Below are 19428 nucleotides of genomic sequence, written 5' to 3' on the forward strand. Positions count from 1 at the left end.
TTTTTTTTTTTTTTTTCCAAGTTAAAATCAATGAAATGCAACGTGAAGATGACATTTACCTCAAGCACAGCATGTACATCTTGTGCTGTGGTGTCTAGGACATCCTGTCCCAAAGGCTGGATGAGGGCCACCGAAGGATTTGTGAGGGGCTGCAGGTAAGGCACTCCCTAGGCAGTCGTGGTTTTGGTTTAGCCCTGCTATGCAAAGGGGTAACAGTGATGTGTATGGTTTGTGAGTTCTAACAATCCAAGCAGTTTTGATTTCAGATACACAGAATGGATTTATGGCCCCCGTTGTTGCTTTTATTTCCTTGCAAATCCCAGGGACTTTGTCATGGTCTGAGGTTCTACATACCGAAAATAAGTTGTACAGTGATTACCTCCACCTTGCCCTGAACAACCTGAGTTTTCTGATTGTGATGTAGGAACTAAACAGAGCTCTGTGTACTCTGTAGAGGTCTGTAGAAACCCATTTCAGACTGCTGTGGTTTAACCTGGCAGCAGCCCAGTACCACAAATTCCCCTCCCAATGGGATGGGGGACAGAGTTGGGAAAGAAACAAAACAGAACTCACTGACTGAGCTAAATACTCAATACCCTTCCAGTATTTGAAGGGAGCGTATAAACAGGAGGGGATACAGCTGTTTACAATGGTGGATAGTGATAGGACAAGGGGAATGGTGTTAAACTGAGACAGGGGAGGTTTAAGTTGGATATCAGGAGGAAGTTTTTCACCCAGAGGGTGGTGAGGCACTGGAACAGGTTGCCCAAGGAGGCTGTGGGTGCCCCATCCCTGCAGGCATTCAGGGCCAGGCTGGATGTGGCTCTGGGCAGCCTGGGCTGCTGGTTGGCGACCTGCACACAGCAGGGGGTTGGAACAAGATGATCATTGTGGTCTTTTTCAACCCAGGCCATTCCATAATTCTATCATAAAATTTCTTTACTAAGGCAGAAAGGGAGGAGGGGAAAAAAAAGGAAAAAAAATAATCTTAATTCTTGTCTTCTTTGCTCTTATTCTGTTGAGCATTTCTATAGCTTGAATCTAGCAGGAAAAGGGTGAAGGAAAACTGAATGTATCCATAAATTTTTAGACAATGGAACACTATAGATTATTGTTTGCACATCTATTCAGTAGTGAATGTTATACAATATAGCCCCATTGTCTACTGTTGTCTGTATTGGCCATTTTGTAGAAACAGTTTAAAAATATCTGTAGCAGTTGTGCAGTAACTACAGACATACACAGGAGCCAGGCGGAATCCACAGCCAATTTCCAAGTTCCTTTTGGGGAAAGATGTTGTGCCAACAATAAACTAAAGTGTGAGAATAACCCAAGTGCAGACAGCTTTTGTGAATGCTGTCAGTTTGGGTGTTGGGGGGGTTGTTGGACAGACCCAAGTGCAGTTCTGCCCAGCACACACGCAGAGCAAGAGACAGTTTGCCACCAAGGGCTTACCTGTGCCTGAAGATAATGGATGAAGGGAAAAATGCTCCTTCTTAGGGATGTAGGGGGTATGTCCTAGATGGCGTAGAGAGCCCAGCAAAAGAACACAGCTATTAAATCCAAATTTCCAGCATACCACTGTGGAGTCGTTAATGAAAGATAAAAGGCAACAAGTCTTGCAAGGAAACTTTATTCTTTCAAATCTATTTTAGCTGTAGAATCCGAAGTCACTCTGGAGAGCATTACTCTGTCTCTATGCCATCTAACCATTCGGCATCTGCAGTTCATGTCTGGATATCGTCAGACTTCCCCAGATCCTGTCTCACATCCAGTCCCTGGCAGAATTCTTACAGCCAGTCTTTGGAGCACAAGTCAGCAGGCATCCCTAGGGAAGATGTGACCAGAGGGGAAATTCCATGTGCGTGTACTGGGGCAGGGAAGAGTTCTCTTCCGTTCAGAGTTCAGAGCACAGCAGTGTGCTTGCTGAGAAACCCTGCAACAAGTGTGTGGTGTGTTTGTGTGGTAATCATGAACCTTGGATTGTTCTCTTTAAGGTACACTGTCAAGTTAGGAGAAAATACCCTGTCCCTATCAGGGTGCTATCGCACATGTAAGAAGGAAATTGAGGAGAAAAAGTGCTGCCCAGGATTTTGGGGTACAGAGTGTTATGGTAAGTTTTTCATCCATCTGTAATACTTCCAGCTGTTCAATAAGTTAAAAAGAGTTTCAACAGGAGGCATTAAATATGCCTTGAGTTGATTAATTCTCATGATTCCAGTTCCTGCTTTCTAAGCACTCACGTGGTCTCCATTATCTGTCTAGGAGGTTTAAAAGATAATGGGGAAGCAATTTCTTTGCTTCACAGTGGATTGCGTCCGCTTACATTTAGCACGTAACATAACCCCTTTTGTTGGAACTTCCTTTTGTCTCTTCTTTAAAAAGAATGCTTTGGAAAGGGATGTTTTTGTTCCTCTTTAAGAAAGTTTCCAAAGGAAGAGGAAGGTATTTCTTTCTGGTGTCCCTCTGGTCTGGAGTTCTTGTGCCATATGTGTGTTAGTCCAACCCAAGGTGCAAATAGCCCTTATAGGACTTTGCTGGTTAAGAAGCCATTGTGCTTTTGCACAGCTAGAATGCCTAGGGGAAGCAGGGGTAAAACCAGGGATGCAGTTTAGGTTTTTCAATGTAACCTCATCTGTCCTCTTACCTGCTAGAATGTCCAGGAGGCTCTGAAAATCCCTGCAGTGGTCATGGGACATGCTTGGATGGTCTGCAACGAAATGGAACCTGCATCTGCAAGGTCAGCAAATGGGTTCTGAGGGGGTTTGTCACATTTGAGGGAGCAGAGCGCTGTCTGTGCCGCAGCCTTTGATGAAGGCCAGTCTTCTGCTTGGAGGGTCATTAGCAGAGTCTTTTATTCCAGCATCAGTGTCTGTGATTCAACTGGAGGACCACTGTGGTCTGCACCAGCACTAGGGCGCTGTTGGTGAGGTTATGGCATTAAGAAGGATCTCTAGGAAGAAAGTAAGAAAGAATTGCATGAATTTACCCCTCTGATCAGTTGAAATAATCAGTGTCTGCCTGTGACTGCAAGAAACCCTGAGATCCTCTTGATGAGCCACACATTTACCAGAATTGAAAGATACAATTCCCTGATGTACTTCCTAAGGATGTACTTCACCTTGGTAGGCAGTTCCTCCCCCTCTCCAGATAAGGAAGAAAGGCTAAAAAGAAAGCTCATTTTGTTGTTTTTTTCCATTGCAGTTCTAGTCTTAATACAACAGGAGCATGAACAACTGCTGCATGTGTGAATCATAGAAAGCAGTGTTTCTAAAATTATTGGCCAAACAGTCTTGAAACTTCCCCCCTTTTTACAGCATCCTTAATTAATGGCATTGTGAAGAGACTAGCTAAAACCCTGCCTCTCAAGCCCCACTTTGAGAAAAGCTGATTTTGGACTTCTATATCAATTAAAATACACAGTTAAGGTCCTCTATCCCTATAAAATCAATGCCTAATGTCCCATGAGCATCAGTGAATTCCTTTTCCAGAGAGATATCAGCAGTTGATATGTTCTTGTCTGTGATCCAGAGATTGTTTCCTCAGAGGCAATCTGAGTTCTGATATTTTGCCCTCTGGGTGTGGGTTTACCCCTCTGTGAGGGCTGTGGTACACCAGCACTGCAGGGCTTTGGCTGACAGAGGACAGCAGAAATGGGGAGATACTTTGAGCTATGGCAACGTTTGGAGGAATGCAGTGGTGTAGAAAAATAACATCTGTCACATTATGGCCCCCTTCTAGGAGCAGTACAGTGGTTTTGCCTGCCAGAACTGTCGAGACGAAAACCGTTTTGGCCCAGACTGCCAGTCAGGTAAGGAAGACTGAAACCTCCACAGAAACACCTGAGAGCAAGTAAAGCAGAGGGGAAGCTGAGTGAGGGACGGTGCTGGCTGAGAGGAGGGGATGACAGCTGGCAGTGTTTAATAGCAGATGTCCTGACATTTTGTTTTCGTGCTGTCCCATTACATAAAATGATTCTCAGTGTTTCATTCAAATTAGTCCATTCTTCCTATTGTAAAGCCTCTCTCCCTCTCCCATTACCAGAACTATCTCAGTTTCCTCACGTCCCACATGCTCTGGAGCAACACAGGCTCCTTTCCCAGCTGTTCTCAAATTCCTGTCACTGCTCCAGTTGTCTCTCAGCTTCCTTCATATTGCGGTCCCTACAAATTAATACAGAAAATACTGTTACTCACATACATCATTTTGAATCAGTTTACAACCAGGGCAGCCTTCCATCTCCTGTTTCCTTTGTATCCACACAGATGATATAAGTGTGATCCCAGTGCTTGCACTCACAGAATGACCCCAATGCTTGGATCTCACATACAGTAGATCTTAACACTGCTTCCTTCCACATTGGCATGGCATTACTTTTCAAACAAGTTACACTTGCTGTGGATAAGTGGTGGGTCATCAGGGTGCCAATTTCCAACGCAGATAGGCAATGTGAGACTGGAGCCCTTCACACTGCCTTGAAGCTGAAGACCAGGTTTGCTTGGACTTTCCTTTCAGTGTGTGACTGTGTGCATGGGGAATGCAACAGCGGTGTCACTGGGAACAGAAGCTGCACTTGCTATGGAGGCTACACTGGCCCTAGATGTGACCAAGGTAAACGCACCACTAGCTGAAGAGGGGCTGTTAGAGGTAACTGTAAGATGGGCCTGGATACATGTGTCCCAAAAGGAGATGGGATTTCTTTGGAAACTTGGTAGATCACCCCTTCCTTCCAAGCCTTGTGGGACCCCACTGCCCAAGCTGCAAATCCATCGCTGCTTATAGCCCTGGTTTTTATGCTACCTTGGGCCTGTAGAAGCCACGTTCCCATGGCATTTGCATGCATCTTGTAAGGTAAGTTGTGTCTTGCAGCAGTGCCCTGCTTGCTCAAAGGGCAACTCTTTGCTGTGTGATTTCAGAGCTCCCCCTTTGCAGAGGTGTGAGGTGTGAAGCCAACAGTGAATGCGTGGTTAAAGATGGGACTGCGATGTGTAACTGCAAGCTGGGCTACAGAAAAAGCGGCAGTGCTTGCATAGGTGAGAGACATGATAGGTCCTCTGCCTGAAAAAACACCCCTGCTCTAGCATCTGTGGGTAAACGCGATCGCCATGAATACGGAGTCACTGCAGAAGTGTAATAGCCTGGTTTTTAGGAATCCCTGCAAGAGCAATAGCTCTCTTTTCACTGGCTTTTTCCAATTCTTGCTGACCGAACTCGGCTTGTAGATATCCTCAGATATGATGAAAATTCAGGAGTAAATCCAGGCCTCCTCTTTCTGTCACTCATCTTTGTTTTACTGTATGTGGTATGAAGTATGTGTCATCCAAATTCTTCAAATTAGAAAAAAAAATCAACCCAAACTGCTATCTGAAGCTATTTTATTTTCATGGGAAGCTGTACAACCTTAATCACATAAATCCCTTATCCTCCATTCCCACTAGCTTCTGGCATTCCGTTGTGCATCATTAGGTTCTGTACTGAAAACAGAAATGTAGATATTCTTACACCTCTGGTCTCTTCATTTTCAGCTCAGGATCCCTGCACTTCTTCTCCATGCTCCCCCTTTGCTGTATGTAAGTTTCTTGGTCCAAGAAAGTATGAGTGTACGTGCAGAGAAGGATATCAAGGAGATGGGAGGGTTTGCCAGCCCATAAACCCCTGTGTTGATAACAATGGAGGCTGCCCAGAAACCTCAACGAATTGTGTTTACAATGGCCCAGGAAAGGTAAGGGCGATAATGGTGTGCCAGCAGCCTGCAAGGAGGGTGGCCGTGTGGAAGTTCTCCCAGTGATCTCACCATTGTGTGAGCTCAGATCTGCTCTCCTCCCCTTCAATGTTGCAATCAGACTGGTTGTTTTTTTTTCTTTCTCTGTAGGGTGAAATAACCTCTGTAATCAGTGCTTTGTCTTCCGTTAGGCGTCCTGTGTTTGCAAGCCTGGCATGATCGCACGGCCTCCTTCATTAGAATGTGCTTCATTTGCCAATGACTGCCAGACGTATTTTTGTGGTTTCTCTTCTAAGTGTGAAATTAATTCCCATGGAAATCCCAGGTATGCCAGTTTAAGGATTGCTTTTAAAACTTGTTCTGCAGCTAGAATGGAAATCAAGTGCGGATTAGCTACATTTTGAAGAAACAGAGATTGAAATGAGAAGCAAGAAGTGGAGTTGCAGAATGACAGAGAAGAGAGGGAAGAAATGCCATATCTCATTTAATACTCCCAAGTAAAATGTTTAGAAATTGATACGCTGTAGATGAGAAATGATGGCAGACCTAAAGACCATTTTTTGGCCTACCAAAAAACTGTGTGTGCTCCAGGGCAGAGCTGAAACCATGGCTTTCTACTCTGAAGACAGGCCAGCAAAGGGCAGAACTCCGTGTTCTGCACAGCCCCTGACTTCAGCTGGCGCTCAGCCCTCAGCGGCCGGAGTGATGTCAGACCTCCTTTTGGGGTCTGGTGGCCCCAAACCAGCGAGCAGAGCTGGTGCTTGGACAAAACCCAAACAGGAAAAAACGTTGGTTATTGGCCAGCGATCTCAAGTAATCTCTGAGCAATGACCTTACGGTGTGTGGATCAGGATGGATGTTTTCACATGCAGATAAACTGTTCTGCAAAAGTCATTAGAGTGTTTAAAGCCCTCCTTAATTCTAGAGCAACCTGAAGCTAACCAGTTGCTGGGGTCAGTATTTCTCCCTGACGCTCAGGGGTCACGAGAGCTTTTCACAAGATTTTCACTTAGCTTTGTGGGGTTTGTGAATTACCACACGTTTTCAGATGCTGTAGTGATTGACTCTGGCTGAATAACAGGATAGAAAGGCGTTAATAAATACACTGGCTATCTGTACCCTGAACACTAAAGAAGACTGTTCTGATGTTGATTGCATCTGAGAAAGCATCTTCTTTATCTTTGGTTAAGGCCAAAGCTATCTGCCATCCAGAGGCCTGCATCTTATTTCCCATCCCTTAGATGAGGCAGTAATTACTAAGCTCTGAATTACACCTTAAGGTGGCAATTACTCTTTCAAATGCAGATGCTACTTTTGTCCTACTCAGATTTGTCAAAAGTGGTGTGAGAACTTCTTCATAATGTTTAGTTAGCTTTCCTTCTTGTCTCTAGCTGCGTGTGTAAAGAAGGGGAGATTGGAGATGGGAGAAGCTGCTACAGAGATCTCATGAGTGAAATAAACAAGCATAATTCTCATGGAATGTTCAGTGGGAAATTAAATGTTGCCAGGAAGATGTTTGGTAAGTGCCTTTTGAATTTGTTTGGGGAATTAAGCCAGGGGGAGAGAGGGGCAAAGCATGTCAGCAAGAGGCTGAAAGCCTCTCATCATAACAGGACTTTGGCAGTGCTTGCTCACGGCCTGCAAAATTAAATGCACTGCATCTCTGAACTCAACTCACATTACCAGTTTTGGCTTGTGAACTGAGGAGGTACCTGCAAAGAATGGTGAGGATGTGTCAGTTATTTGACAGCCCTGGTGAAAAAAGAAGGAGAACTTGCTCTGGGCTGTGAGTCAAACCTGTTTCCCTCAAGCCTGCAGCGCGCCTCCACCTGCAGTGTCTCAGCAGTGTCTCCACCTCAGTGTCACCTGCAGGCTCAGCTTCAGCTATCATGGGATTTTCTCCCACTCATATTCCAGAGCTGCCAATACTTGTTTTTAAGTATTTTCCACACTGATCTGCAATATGAGCACTATGAGCTCTGGGTTCCTAACTCCAGCACAGCAGGACTTGATAACAAGCAACCTTTGTTGATAGGAACTTTGTTGATGAGCCTGACAACGGAGTGAAGATGGACAACTGTGGGTTCACAGTATCTTCACAAGAAGTGTATAGTTTCCATTAATCCTGGTGGCACCCAAAAATGAGTTGTTTCAAGTGAAAAACAGAGAACATGTTGAGTAGATTAGTAAGCACACGGAAGCATAAATATTTTAAACAGTCTGCACATTTCAGCAGTGATTCGATGTGGACCAGTCACCTGTAATCTTCAGCAATCTTGTGGTCAGATGCTTAAAATGAATAGCCACTTGCTGAGCTGTGAGAAGGTAGCAGTACCAAGCTGCCTTTAGTTCCATGTAAGCAAGTACTAGTTACATGCCTGCTGCTGAAAATGTGCAGATTGAATAGTGCTGTTAACATGAAGAATAATTATGGCTGGAGTTGTGTAACTTCTGAGTAACTTTGCTGCATTGTCACTCTTTGCAGTTTCTGGTTGTTCAGTGTTGCTGACTAAATACGGGCCTTTCACTGTCTTCGTACCTTCCCTTCTTCCAATTAATAACAAAATGGAATTAAACGTAAGTTTGCTTGCTTTTAGCAAATGTCTGCCATCTTAAGATTTCTTCCTGCCTGAGTTCTGCAGCCTGTAAAAACTGGTGACAAATGAGAGAGTATTAAGAGAAGCAATCCCTTGTAAGGACTGCTTTTTGTCTTGTTCAGCTGCAGTCTCACAGAGGACATCACGTCCCTGGCATTATTTTTAAAACCCCTATCTCTGCCTTCATTGTTGACAGTCCTTTGTTTTTAACGTCAGGAGCTGTAACTTCAAAAAGTTTAAGTTCTTCTGGTCATGCTTGTTTAAAGCTCCAACCTTCCCTGTGTGACCATTCTCAAACATTTATGTGGCTTTTAACTGCTTTAGTGGGGGGTTTTCAGAAGGTTCAGAGATCTGCATCAAGGCGTTGGATGTGGGGCAGTTCCTTGGTATGGCCCTAGGTATGGGTACAGCGTCAGCTTCTCAGGAGGAGTCAATCTTACTAATAGGGAAAGCAAAGATGACAAGACTAGAGAAAACTCCTATGGGAGCAGGGACAAGAGTTAGAGTTCTGGGCTTCAAGAAGATCCTGTGGGTCACGTTACGATTTTAGTAATTTTAATTAAGTTCTGTTCATTGCAGTAGTTTTTGTGCAATTGCTTAATACCTTGTTGAGCAGAACTTTCTACTAGCACAAGTCCATCCTGTGCTGAGGCCATAGTGGCAATTCCTGTAATCGTAGAAAATAGATGAAGACAGACCCTTCTAGTCTACCTGCTCCTGAAGGATTAGTTCCACCTCAGTCAGTATCCACAGCTGATTGTCTTTAGAAATCACTAGTGATGGAAAACCCAGAAAACAAAGGGAGAAACCAAAGGTAAAGTCAGCAGATTAGGCCACCTGTATGGACCAACATAAACAGAGACTGTGTGTGCAGAGCTTTAGGCAAGTCTTGTAATCTTGGCCATGCAGGAATAGTTTTAAAACTGCCCAGGTCCCACAGGTTTCTCTTCAGGAGATTCTTCTAAAATCACTCTCAAATGAATCAATCTCTCTGTGTTTGCCACAGTGCTTCTCCAGTGATGCAAAATGAAGAGGGAAGCTCAATATTATATGCGAAGCTTTTTTGTTATAGTAGTGTTAGGGATCTTTAATTAAATGAAGTTTTTGAAAGGGCATACGGTTTCCCTTCTCTGTGTGCCCTTTACTCCCCACAGGGCACTGCTGCTGCAGATCTGTGCAGGATGCACATTGTTCCTGGTCTGCATTTGATAGAAGACATGGTTAAAGCCAAGACTATGTGGACCTTGTCAGGACATCAGCTGACATTCAGTAACCAGGTAAAGGAACTCCTGAAGTCCAGGACTGCTGTTTTTGTGTCGGACTGACCAGTGTTTGGGCACATTGTTTCCTCAATGTCCTTTCTTAATGGGAAAACTGTTTTTCTCCAATCAGCATGCCTGTGATCACAACAGTTTTTCATTTTCACTTCTTACAGAGAATAATGAAGTTTTGAGAGATGGGGATGTCACAGATTTCTTAGGTTATAATGTACTTATCAGGACAAAAGTCTTCTTTGGATACTTCCCCTGTATCTTTATGTCTAGTTAAAAATAGTCACTTCTCTGCTCCTTGGCTCTTACCATCCACTTGAGATGTGCACACAGGCGTGGTGTGAAACTGCTTGCATTTCTTTAGCCTGGAGAAGCAAAGTTGTTTTTGAGTTTTAAGGTGGATGCACATCTGAACACATCTGCTTGGTCGGTTGTGGATCAAGGTGTCAGAGGCAGACTGTCCTGATGTGTCCTGATAGTCCTGGGGCAAAAAAAAAAAAAGTATGCAAATGGGAAGAAAAGGCTGAAAAGTTGTAATTGTTCTTGCTTAGCAAGAGACTGTATCGAAGTGGTTTCCAGTTGTTCCTGTTCTAGAGGAATGCTCTTTTATCAGCTTGTTGTTGTACAGGCGTAATGCTGCTGTCCCTCAGAAAGATCCTTTGTGAGATCCAAAGCAAGATGTTTTAAGGGTTGACAAGCAGATGTTTCTGCAAACAACAAGTTAGGCAGAGCCTGACTCCTAAACCTGGTAAAGATGTTTCTGCAGTCTGCATATGCATTCTGGAGAAGAAAGCTTTTCCCTGCGATGTTACCAACTGCAGTATTTTGCAGCAGTCACCCTTTGGGCTGAATGCTTCTCCTTGGAGCTCATGTTCTCAGACACAGCTACATGCTGACTATCTCCTCTTCCAATTACCCAGTTTGTTCCTTTTCTCCTTTTCAACTGACTCATGTTTTCCAGCATCCACTGTTCTCTCTCCATCCTGCTCATTTCCGGTATGCTCGTCCACAGCTGGCTGAGGCAGAGCTGGACGTTTCCTCTCTGAGGATCCAGCCTTGGCCTCAGGGTCTGGGTTGTAATACATGCACCCTGCCTGCACCGAAAGTACAAAGCGTTATTTGGAGCTGGGGCATCTGAACAGGACTTATCAATGGTCTTCATACATTTCTTTCCTGTTTGTTTACTCAGGAGCCTTTTGATCCAGGAAGCCTTTGTTTCAGCTGGACTTCCCAGAGATGTGAACTGAAGTGAAGGTCAGGGAGGAAAAGTTCAGAAAGAGCTCAGAGAAGCTGTGCATGCCTGTACCCGGGTTATGGCTGCACCAATACCTTGTACCTTGGGGTACAATACTTGTACTTGGGGTACAAGCACCAATACCTTGGGGCTCACTTTAAAGGTGCACCTCTGTTCACCCACCTTCAGTGCAGGATTGTGCACAGTATGGAAGGACCAGACGCACACCTTATAATTTAGAGAGCCTGACTGTTTGGGCTTTGTCATGGAACACCTTGTTGCTTTAGGAGCTGAGAAAAGCTTCAATCAGAGCTGTAGTTTCAGGACTGCTTCCAAATGCTGTGTTTGGGTGCCCAGGAGGCAGCATGCCTCTCTCTTTGTGCTTGGCAGCTCAGCGCAGCAGGTTGGTGATCGAGGCACCCTGCCATGTTCCACAGCTGGGAGAAGCATTCACGCTCACACAGACCTGAATCTAGAGATGACTGTCCCAGATTAGGTCTTCTTTCTCTGATAAGGTTTCAGAATACTCCAGGATGGACATATTACCCACACTCATGTAGGAGTGAGATGTTTGTTCTGCACTGAGGGCATCCCTTATATTTACTTTTTCCAGAGTAAACCCAATTGTGTCTTCACTTTGCTAACCCAATGATCATACAGATCTGTTGTGATCCCTTGAACATATACATGAAAATAACCTTGCAATGTTACCCAGGGACACACCAAATCGTTTCGATACCAAGATGTGCCAGGGGAGCTGTACAATGTTCTGCACTCAAATCTCCCAGCAGCCAATGGTATTATACATATTGTTGACACCCTAAGGAAAATAAGCACTGCTGACAACATTGGAAACCCACAGGTATGCACATGTTTCTACTTCTTCTGTTTTATAGTATGGTAGAATAAATGCTTTAAAAATATCAATTTCCAAGGCTGAGATCCTTTAGTCAGCGAGGTATTTTTAAAGGAAAAAGGCTGTTCATTTTGTTTTCAACTCCAGATAAACATACCTTTAAAAGTAGCTAACAGCACAGCACAAGCCAGATACGGTCTTTGCAGTCATGCAGTGCTTGGATAAGTAGAGCTCTTATTTCATGAGTAAGGTCCCTCCCTTCATAGCAAATAGGCTCTTTTGCTGTTGTACCTTACAGGAGAATAATGGCATAAATACTGAAAAATATAAAGCATATAAAGTTGAAATTAAGATTTACTTTCTAAGGGCTGTACTGCATTTTGAAATTATATTCAGAAATGTTAACTTTGCATTAAAAGTATGTAAAATGAGGACAAATCATCATTACAGACCATTGCAATTTGAAGTAGTGTCTTGTGTTTTGACACTGGGCAGGGATTTAGGAGTTAGAGGTTCAGTCTCTGCTTCTGCTGAGTACATTTTCCTGTAACTGGGAAAACTTTTTGCTGTAGCTCCTTCACTGTTATGTCTGAGCACTTTCATCTTGTTTCTATATGCAGAAAGAAGGCCCTGGTACCTACTGGCTTGTTGCAAAAAAAATTAAAAAAAATCACATAGAATGACATAAGTTCTTTGATTTGGTTGTTTGCACCACTGTCATTAATCTGTAAAAATAGTTGACTTCTGTGATATCTTGTGTTTCAAAAGTAGATAGAATACTGTGTTAAGCATTAGTACTTGCCGAGCTGAAGTGCCCTGAGGATGGTTGTCAGTGGCATAAGGTTTGGGTGTATATGTGGACTTAAAAGTGCCCATTGCTGATGAACTGAAGGTGCTCACAGTCTTACCACCTGCATGAGGATGTCTTCCAAAAAGGGCTGTCTAAAATCCAGAGGGGTCGTGGGGCTGAGCTCAGTGTCTGCGTGCCTCAGCGTCTGCAGAGGAGGGTTTGCATCTACTGTGGCTGTGGGCTGAGCAGGCTTTATGAATTTCTCTAAGTTTTGGGTACTCAGCACAATGGTGACTGTCACAACACTGCTGATGGACATGCTCACATTGTGATGGCTGAAAAAAAAACACCAACAACCTTTAAGAAGATGGCACAATTTTTTTTTGTCCTACAAATGGTGATCCTCATCTGCAGTCCAAGAGGAGCGCGCAGGGAGGTGCGTGGCACCAGGGTATGCCAGAAGCTGCTTTGGGTCAGGGTGTGAGCAGGGGGCTGGTGGAAACCAGCAGCATCCAAGTACATCCAGCGTTATGGCACTGAGACAGAGGCAGCTTGCTCAGGGAAGGCAAGACAGCAAGAATGCTCCCGGAAGGCTTCTACTTCCAATGTGATGTCAGGTGTATGCATATGGACTGTATTTTCTCAGTACTGGGGCTTGTTTGCAGGTGGCAAAATGAACTCCTGCCCTCAAAGCAGAAGAGGTTTGGGATGATAGAGCAGATCCTCAGTTTACCAGCCCGGTTCTGCACAACTACAGGTTTCATCTGCAGTTGGGAGTCAGAAAACAAAAGAGTGCTCAAGTGCATAGAAACTCTGGTTTGCTGCACATGAGAACAAGTCTGTGTCTAAGCTGCTGTAGACTCGGTCCTTGCTTGGCTCACTGGCCAAAAAAAAATGTCTGAATCCACTGAGGCTTTCTGTAGACTTGAAGCATGCCAATCCTTAAGTAGCAGCTGGCATTCCAGTTTGTGCTCAGACTTTGCTGCAACCCTGGTCACTTTTCTCACTCTTTGAATCTTCTCACAGAAAACCATTGGGGAGATCCTTGCTTCCACAGAGATCTTCAGTCGATTTGAAACTATACTGGAGGTAAGCATGTTTCTGTCTGCCCCAGGAAGATGTGGCATTGCTGCTGTGCACTGCCTGCTAGTGCTTTCGTGGGAATTTGGGGTAACATTTAAATGCATCTCAGTTACTTGTCTTTCTGGATGCTTTTGTCTGACTCACTTCTTATTTTGATTATTTTCTATGCATATGTAATGGAAACATCAGCACAGGCAGCAAGCATACAAGTGTCTTTACCACTTTCTTCCCCACCTTCCCATCTTCAAATCATGATTAGTTCTTGACCATCATGCCTGTAAAAGAGCAAATGTTACATGCCTGCCCATGTTGAGATGGGCTGAAGCTGCCTGTTGGCCTGGTGTAGATGTCTATGTAAATACAGTCCTCAGGTTATGAACGTTTGAAGCTGCTGCCCAGTATTCATTTAGCTAATATTTTTACAACATTAACACAAAATTGACTAAGTTGAACTGTGATTATAAGCTTTCTCTCTTTTTCTTCTTCCACAGCAAAAAGGTACCAGTTTAGTATCTGTACTTAAAGCACAGGGAGTGTTAGTTCAGTGCTCTTTTTCACACAGCTGCACTCACACCAGTGACTGCACTGCTCAGCCTGTTTTTATGGCATTTACATCTGCTTAACACAAGCCTTGTCTCTTGTCCATACCAGCTTTTCAATCTCTACACCTGGTGGGTTGCTTACAGTTTCCCCTCCCTTTCAGATGGATCTCCCTTGCTAACTCATGTTGTGTCCATTGATGAAGTCTTTTATTATTTTTGCAGAACTGTGGCCTGCCAGCAATACTGGATGGGCCAGGCCCCTTTACTGTGTTTGTACCCAGCAATGATGGCGTGGATAAATTAAGAGATGGAAGGCTCATTTATCTTTTCACAGAGGTGAGGGCTCGTAATCCTCTAACACATGTTGAACGAGGTGTGTTGCAGGGGGCTGTGCTGGCATAGCTTGTGCAAGGTGTCTGGTCACTGCTGCGAGTTGTTTTGCCTGCAGCTGGCTAATCCATGTCTCTCCTTCTGTGAGGCTTTGGGAGACAACTGAATGCTGGTGGAACCTGTGATGATATTTAGCCAGATTGTTTAAGTCTGGTTTTGGGTTTTCTTCCCCTCTTTGTGTAGGGGAATATGAAGGGATTTATTTTCCAAGTGAAGTTGCTGCTGTAGTACATTGGCATTTTCACTCATTTGTTAAAAGAAAATGTAATTGCCTCTTCTCACTCCTGAGCATTGAAGGGCTGTCCAACTGTTATGCTCTCTTCTTTCCTTAGGGCATAAATAAGCTCCAGGAACTTGTGAAACACCATATCTACCCTTCAGCAGCGGTAAGGCAGGCAGCACTAATCCTAGATAATTGGAGCCCTTTGGGCCAGCATGTAATCACCTATGTTGTTTGGCATGAAGGTTGCAGTATTGCAATGGAGGCAAGATATTTACCATGAAAGTAGTTGCCCAAAGACTGGTGCACTTCCATCATGACACTGCTCCCTTTCCCTTCTGCTTGGGCCCCATTGGTGGTTAGTGATGGAAAACTGTTGTCAGTGAGCCTATGCTGTGTGCTGGCAACACGTTGCTGTGTGGCAGGGTAAATAAAATTAATGCATGCATTAACAAGACTTCTTCACTTATGCAATGAGCAAGATAAATGTTTGAAATTATTAACTTACACTGAAGGTTTTGTGTACACTCCAGCATCATTGTGCAGTATTCTAATCGCATATCAATGTTATGCCAGTCTTTTGCTGAGGAGGAATGTCAGTCCTTAGAATTTTCCTAATTCCTACACAGAAAACAAGCATCATTTTGGCAAAACAGCAAAGCACAGTTTTCCTTGCAGCTGATGAATGACATCATCAGCAACAAGCTGAACTACTTAATAAATTGTTGGGCACAAAAGTAGTGATTATCATAGCTTTTAGAATTTCTGCCAAACCCTTATGTTAAGTTTCTGTGCAGTAACTGCAGTTTACATTTCCTCTGCCTTTAAAAATAAGCTTTTTTATTAGATCAGAACGAATTACCTACTATGCTTCTGCTTTACTTGTTCATTCAATATGCCCTGTATACCTGTATCAACAGGAAACACTATTAATAGAAACTTGATTTCAGATATGCTGGACACAAGGAATGAAAACCACTGCTGTGGTTTTTGTATTGCAAATGATTCACACCAAGTCCTCGATTTCCCTTTGGGCAATTGTGTGTGTTTGAGATATTTCATTAAATGTAAATGGTAAAGTCTAAATCTTCAGAAGTATTTTTAGGTGGAGGAAATTCTGACAGAACTCCATAAGCTGTACTAAAATGGCTCTGCTTATTCATGATGCTGTCCCTCCATGGCATTGGTGGTTTTTTTTCAGATAACTGTGGAGAAACTGATGATGACGCCGCACATCGTTACAATGGCTAACCAGATACTGTCTGTCAACATCAGTGCAGATGTAAGTATGGGTCAAAACCCACTCAGGCAAACCTCCTGTTCTAAGAAAAAGTCTTAAGGTTCTAAATAGTGAGTTTTCAGCCTATCTCCATTTCCTCCTATGCCTTAAAAATAGACTTAAATGGGGTCACTGAATTATTTTTCCTTCTTATCCAACTAGTGACTTCACTGGATGGCTTGACTGTGTGTGGTTGCACTTGATGCCATCTCTTTCCTGCTTTGGTGTTACGTAGTTAATACACTCTAATGGGATAACATTCTGATAAATTATTTGTGTTTCCACATCAGGGAAGAATTGTGATGGATAACTCAGAGATCCCCTTAAACATGAGAAACATTGTGGCATCAAATGGCATTATTCATACCGTGGACGGCATCTTCATCCCTCCTTCAATAATTCCCATTTTGCCTCACAGATGCAACGAAGAACAACACAAAATTGTGACCGTAAGTCAACTTGGCCCATCCTCATCTTAGCCATTGCTGTAGACCCCACGCTCACCTGGAGGAACAGAAACAGAAGCAGAATGTGTAAATTACACCTGGGCAGTGTCACTTCGCCCTGCTTTGTTGGCAATCGGCTGTTTGCTTTTAGTCTTTCTTTTCCTTTCATCCTACCTTTAAGGCCTTGCACTCTCCATACCAGAGTTACTAATCCAGCTGGGAATGCTTTGTTCCCATTACCATTGGCATTGGCCTCCTGTCATTGTGTATGGGGAGCAGCCATTTGGTAGTGGAAGCGCAAACAGTGTGCGGTATTCTCACATAAAGAGTTTTGTGTGCATTGCTTTAGGTGCACGTTCCCCAAATTGATGATTGATATGTTACTACAGAAAGAATACAGCTCTGACTAGGGAAAAAGTGTCTGATTTGGAGCAATATGAATTATCTGAACTGACCAGAGGATCGATATCACTTTGAGGTTACCACGTGGATGCCCAAAGTGTTTTACTGCACAGCTGTGTGTCTCATGGCTCACAGGGTAGAGGCAGAGGTTATCCTGAAGTCAGATGCAAACTCGTAACTATAGAGCCATTTGATTTGAGCAATAAACTTACCCTGTTTCAGAGTGTGGAAATTCTCTCCTAAGAATGCTTCTGACACGTGATGTTTTGGATATACAGTGGGAATGGTAGCTCTGTGTCATTCTTGGAACGGGGAAGGGGTTCATTGGGAAGATGAAGTTTTCCACTCTTGTTTTCTTAACAGGGCTCTTGTGTGGATTGTGAGGCTCTCAACAGCAGTGTTTGCCCACCTGGCAGCAGAGAAATGGTGATTATTTCTGGGTATTTCTTTGCATGGTGACATACAAGCACACTGTGACAGATAATTGCAAATTCAAAGCATTTTCAAACAAACGCAGTGCAGGAAAGTCAGCTGGTAGAGGAGAACAGCACGACTTGTTAGAGGATCCATGTCCACCACAGCCATGGCGAGGGAATCACAGCAAGCTTTATTCACTGCAGAGAGTGAGAAACAATTTATCCTTGGCCTGTGCTCACTATTGATTCAGAATGAGCAGAATTAGGTGGAGGTGGAGTAAGGAGGAGCAGGCAGGGTGCTGGCGTTAAGGCTCATCCCACGCTGGGTTCTGCAGAACAGCAGCTTCCAGGAAATTCCTTTCTGAAGGCCAGGCCTGAGTCATTGCTGTGAAAATCAGACAGGTGTGCACCACTGTTAATTGTCACGTGTCTTCTGTTGGCTCTGCATGTTGGGATTGCTTGCTTGTGCTGTGTCAGCATGAATCATAGAATGGCTTGGGCTGGAAGGGACCCCAAAGATCCCCGAGTTCCAACCCCCTGCCACAGGCAGGGCCACCACCCTCCAGATCTGGTACTAGGCCAGGTTGCCCAGTGTCCCGTGAATGTAGGAAGTGGAGCTCTGCAAAATCTACATCCACTTTTTCCTCAGGTTGAGGCAGGTGTGGCAGAATCATGCTGGGCCCAATGCCTGTGTGTAACTCCTGGGGAATTTAAGCAGACGTTATTTGCAGTCCTTTCCATTCCCTGTCCCTCTGTCTCACCTCGACCCCTATCGTCATCTCCCTCCCCTCCCTTTCTTTCCCATTCTCACTCTCTGTCATTCCCTCTCCCCCTCTTCCCCACTCTTTTCCTGTGCCTTTCACCTCCTCTTCCCTCATTTCCCCAACCTCTTTCTTACCCTCTTATTTCTCCCCCACTTCGTTCCCTCTCTTTTTCCCCCACCCGTCTCCTTTCTCCCCATCCTTTCCCCCTGCTTGTGCTCCCTTCTTTATCACACATACAATTGTTAGAACAAAAGGGCAGTGAAAGGAAGCCTCCTTTTGTACTGGGCTCATGTTCTGGGATCTTTTGTACTGGGATCATGTTCACCTTGGCTCCTTTGTGAACTTCCTTAGCTCAGGGTCAGACACAGTTGCTATCTGTGGCAAAAAGAGCAGAGGGGAAGGTTACCACGCAGATATAACCAGGCAGCACTGACTTGACTTGTTTCTACAGGAACTAACACCATTCCCAAAAGAATGTGTCTACGTCCATGATCCACAAGGACTGAATGTCCTGAAGAGGGGCTGTGCCCGGTACTGCAATCAGACCATTGTGGTGAGTGTGATGGAGGGCTGTACCCCTCTGAAAGGAGCTTAACTTTGCTTTGCCTGATCCATGGAGAAGATGTCCAGCTCCTTGAGTTGAATGAGGATGGGGTGGGAGCCAAGGGAGGGCCGTCCCATGCAAAGGTCTGTCCCTAGGCCCAGCAGGTGGGTTGGCTGCCCACCCTTCTTCGGTAGGCAGGGAGAAGAACACAGCACTAGCCTGCTATGAACATCAGAAAGCAGCTCAGTTCAGCTCCAGTACATTAAATAAATGTACTGTGCATCAGTTTCAACCAGCCAAGACAGAGGGAGCCATGGACAAATGATGCTGTGTTCTCTGAGTTTTAACCACGTCTCCCAGAGGAAGCAGAGCCCAGTGAAAGTGCCATAGGCTGTGAAGTGATTGCATCCTGTTTATGAAGCACTGTCAGATGGGTCAAAAAAGTGGCTCTTGTAGAGTTTACAGACCTCACATTTGACTGCAGATCTTGAGCTGTCCCAGTGCCAACTATACAGAAAGATTTGAGGGTGTCTCATTGAACAACGGGCGGATGTTTGTCTTGTGATTCCTCTTTTGTTGGTCATTGCAACAAGGTTTGCAATCCAGGACTGCTATCTCTCTCCCAAAGAAGTATCGAGATATGATTAATGAGGAGCAAGTGGGACAGTATTATTAGTGAAATAAAGAGAAATGTGGGCATAAAAAAGCCATAAAAAATGAAACAAAAAACAATTAGAAAGTAGTGGTTTATATCAAAAAGAACTGGCTGCAGTCAGAAAGAGAGGAATCTGTGGAAAACATTTTCAGAATTAGAGCTAAATTTTATGTTTGGACTTGATCTTAAAGGTCTTTTTCAATCTAAATGGTTGTAA

At 44.2% G+C, this 19428-nt stretch overlaps 1 protein-coding gene across 1 annotated transcript in view; it reads left to right on the top strand.

The window, feature by feature from the left end:
* STAB1 (stabilin 1) overlaps positions 1-19428 on the top strand; it is a 51735-nt gene that overhangs the window by 5546 nt on the left and 26761 nt on the right. Inside the window, exons 2-20 of the mRNA XM_042823474.1 lie at positions 22-155; positions 1998-2113; positions 2655-2740; positions 3742-3811; positions 4516-4611; positions 4917-5033; positions 5526-5722; positions 5914-6047; positions 7114-7241; positions 8208-8299; positions 9474-9596; positions 11540-11686; positions 13497-13559; positions 14318-14431; positions 14818-14871; positions 15907-15987; positions 16275-16433; positions 17196-17258; positions 18464-18565. Of these exons, the coding sequence (XP_042679408.1) occupies positions 22-155; positions 1998-2113; positions 2655-2740; positions 3742-3811; positions 4516-4611; positions 4917-5033; positions 5526-5722; positions 5914-6047; positions 7114-7241; positions 8208-8299; positions 9474-9596; positions 11540-11686; positions 13497-13559; positions 14318-14431; positions 14818-14871; positions 15907-15987; positions 16275-16433; positions 17196-17258; positions 18464-18565 (2076 nt within the window). The remainder of the gene's footprint in view (positions 1-21; positions 156-1997; positions 2114-2654; positions 2741-3741; positions 3812-4515; positions 4612-4916; positions 5034-5525; positions 5723-5913; positions 6048-7113; positions 7242-8207; positions 8300-9473; positions 9597-11539; positions 11687-13496; positions 13560-14317; positions 14432-14817; positions 14872-15906; positions 15988-16274; positions 16434-17195; positions 17259-18463; positions 18566-19428) is intronic.

This window comes from Centrocercus urophasianus, unplaced genomic scaffold (genome assembly GCF_019232065.1).
Source record: "Centrocercus urophasianus isolate 14NV4802_14NV808 unplaced genomic scaffold, USGS_Curo_1.0 seq_22, whole genome shotgun sequence".
Taxonomy (NCBI): domain Eukaryota; kingdom Metazoa; phylum Chordata; class Aves; order Galliformes; family Phasianidae; genus Centrocercus; species Centrocercus urophasianus.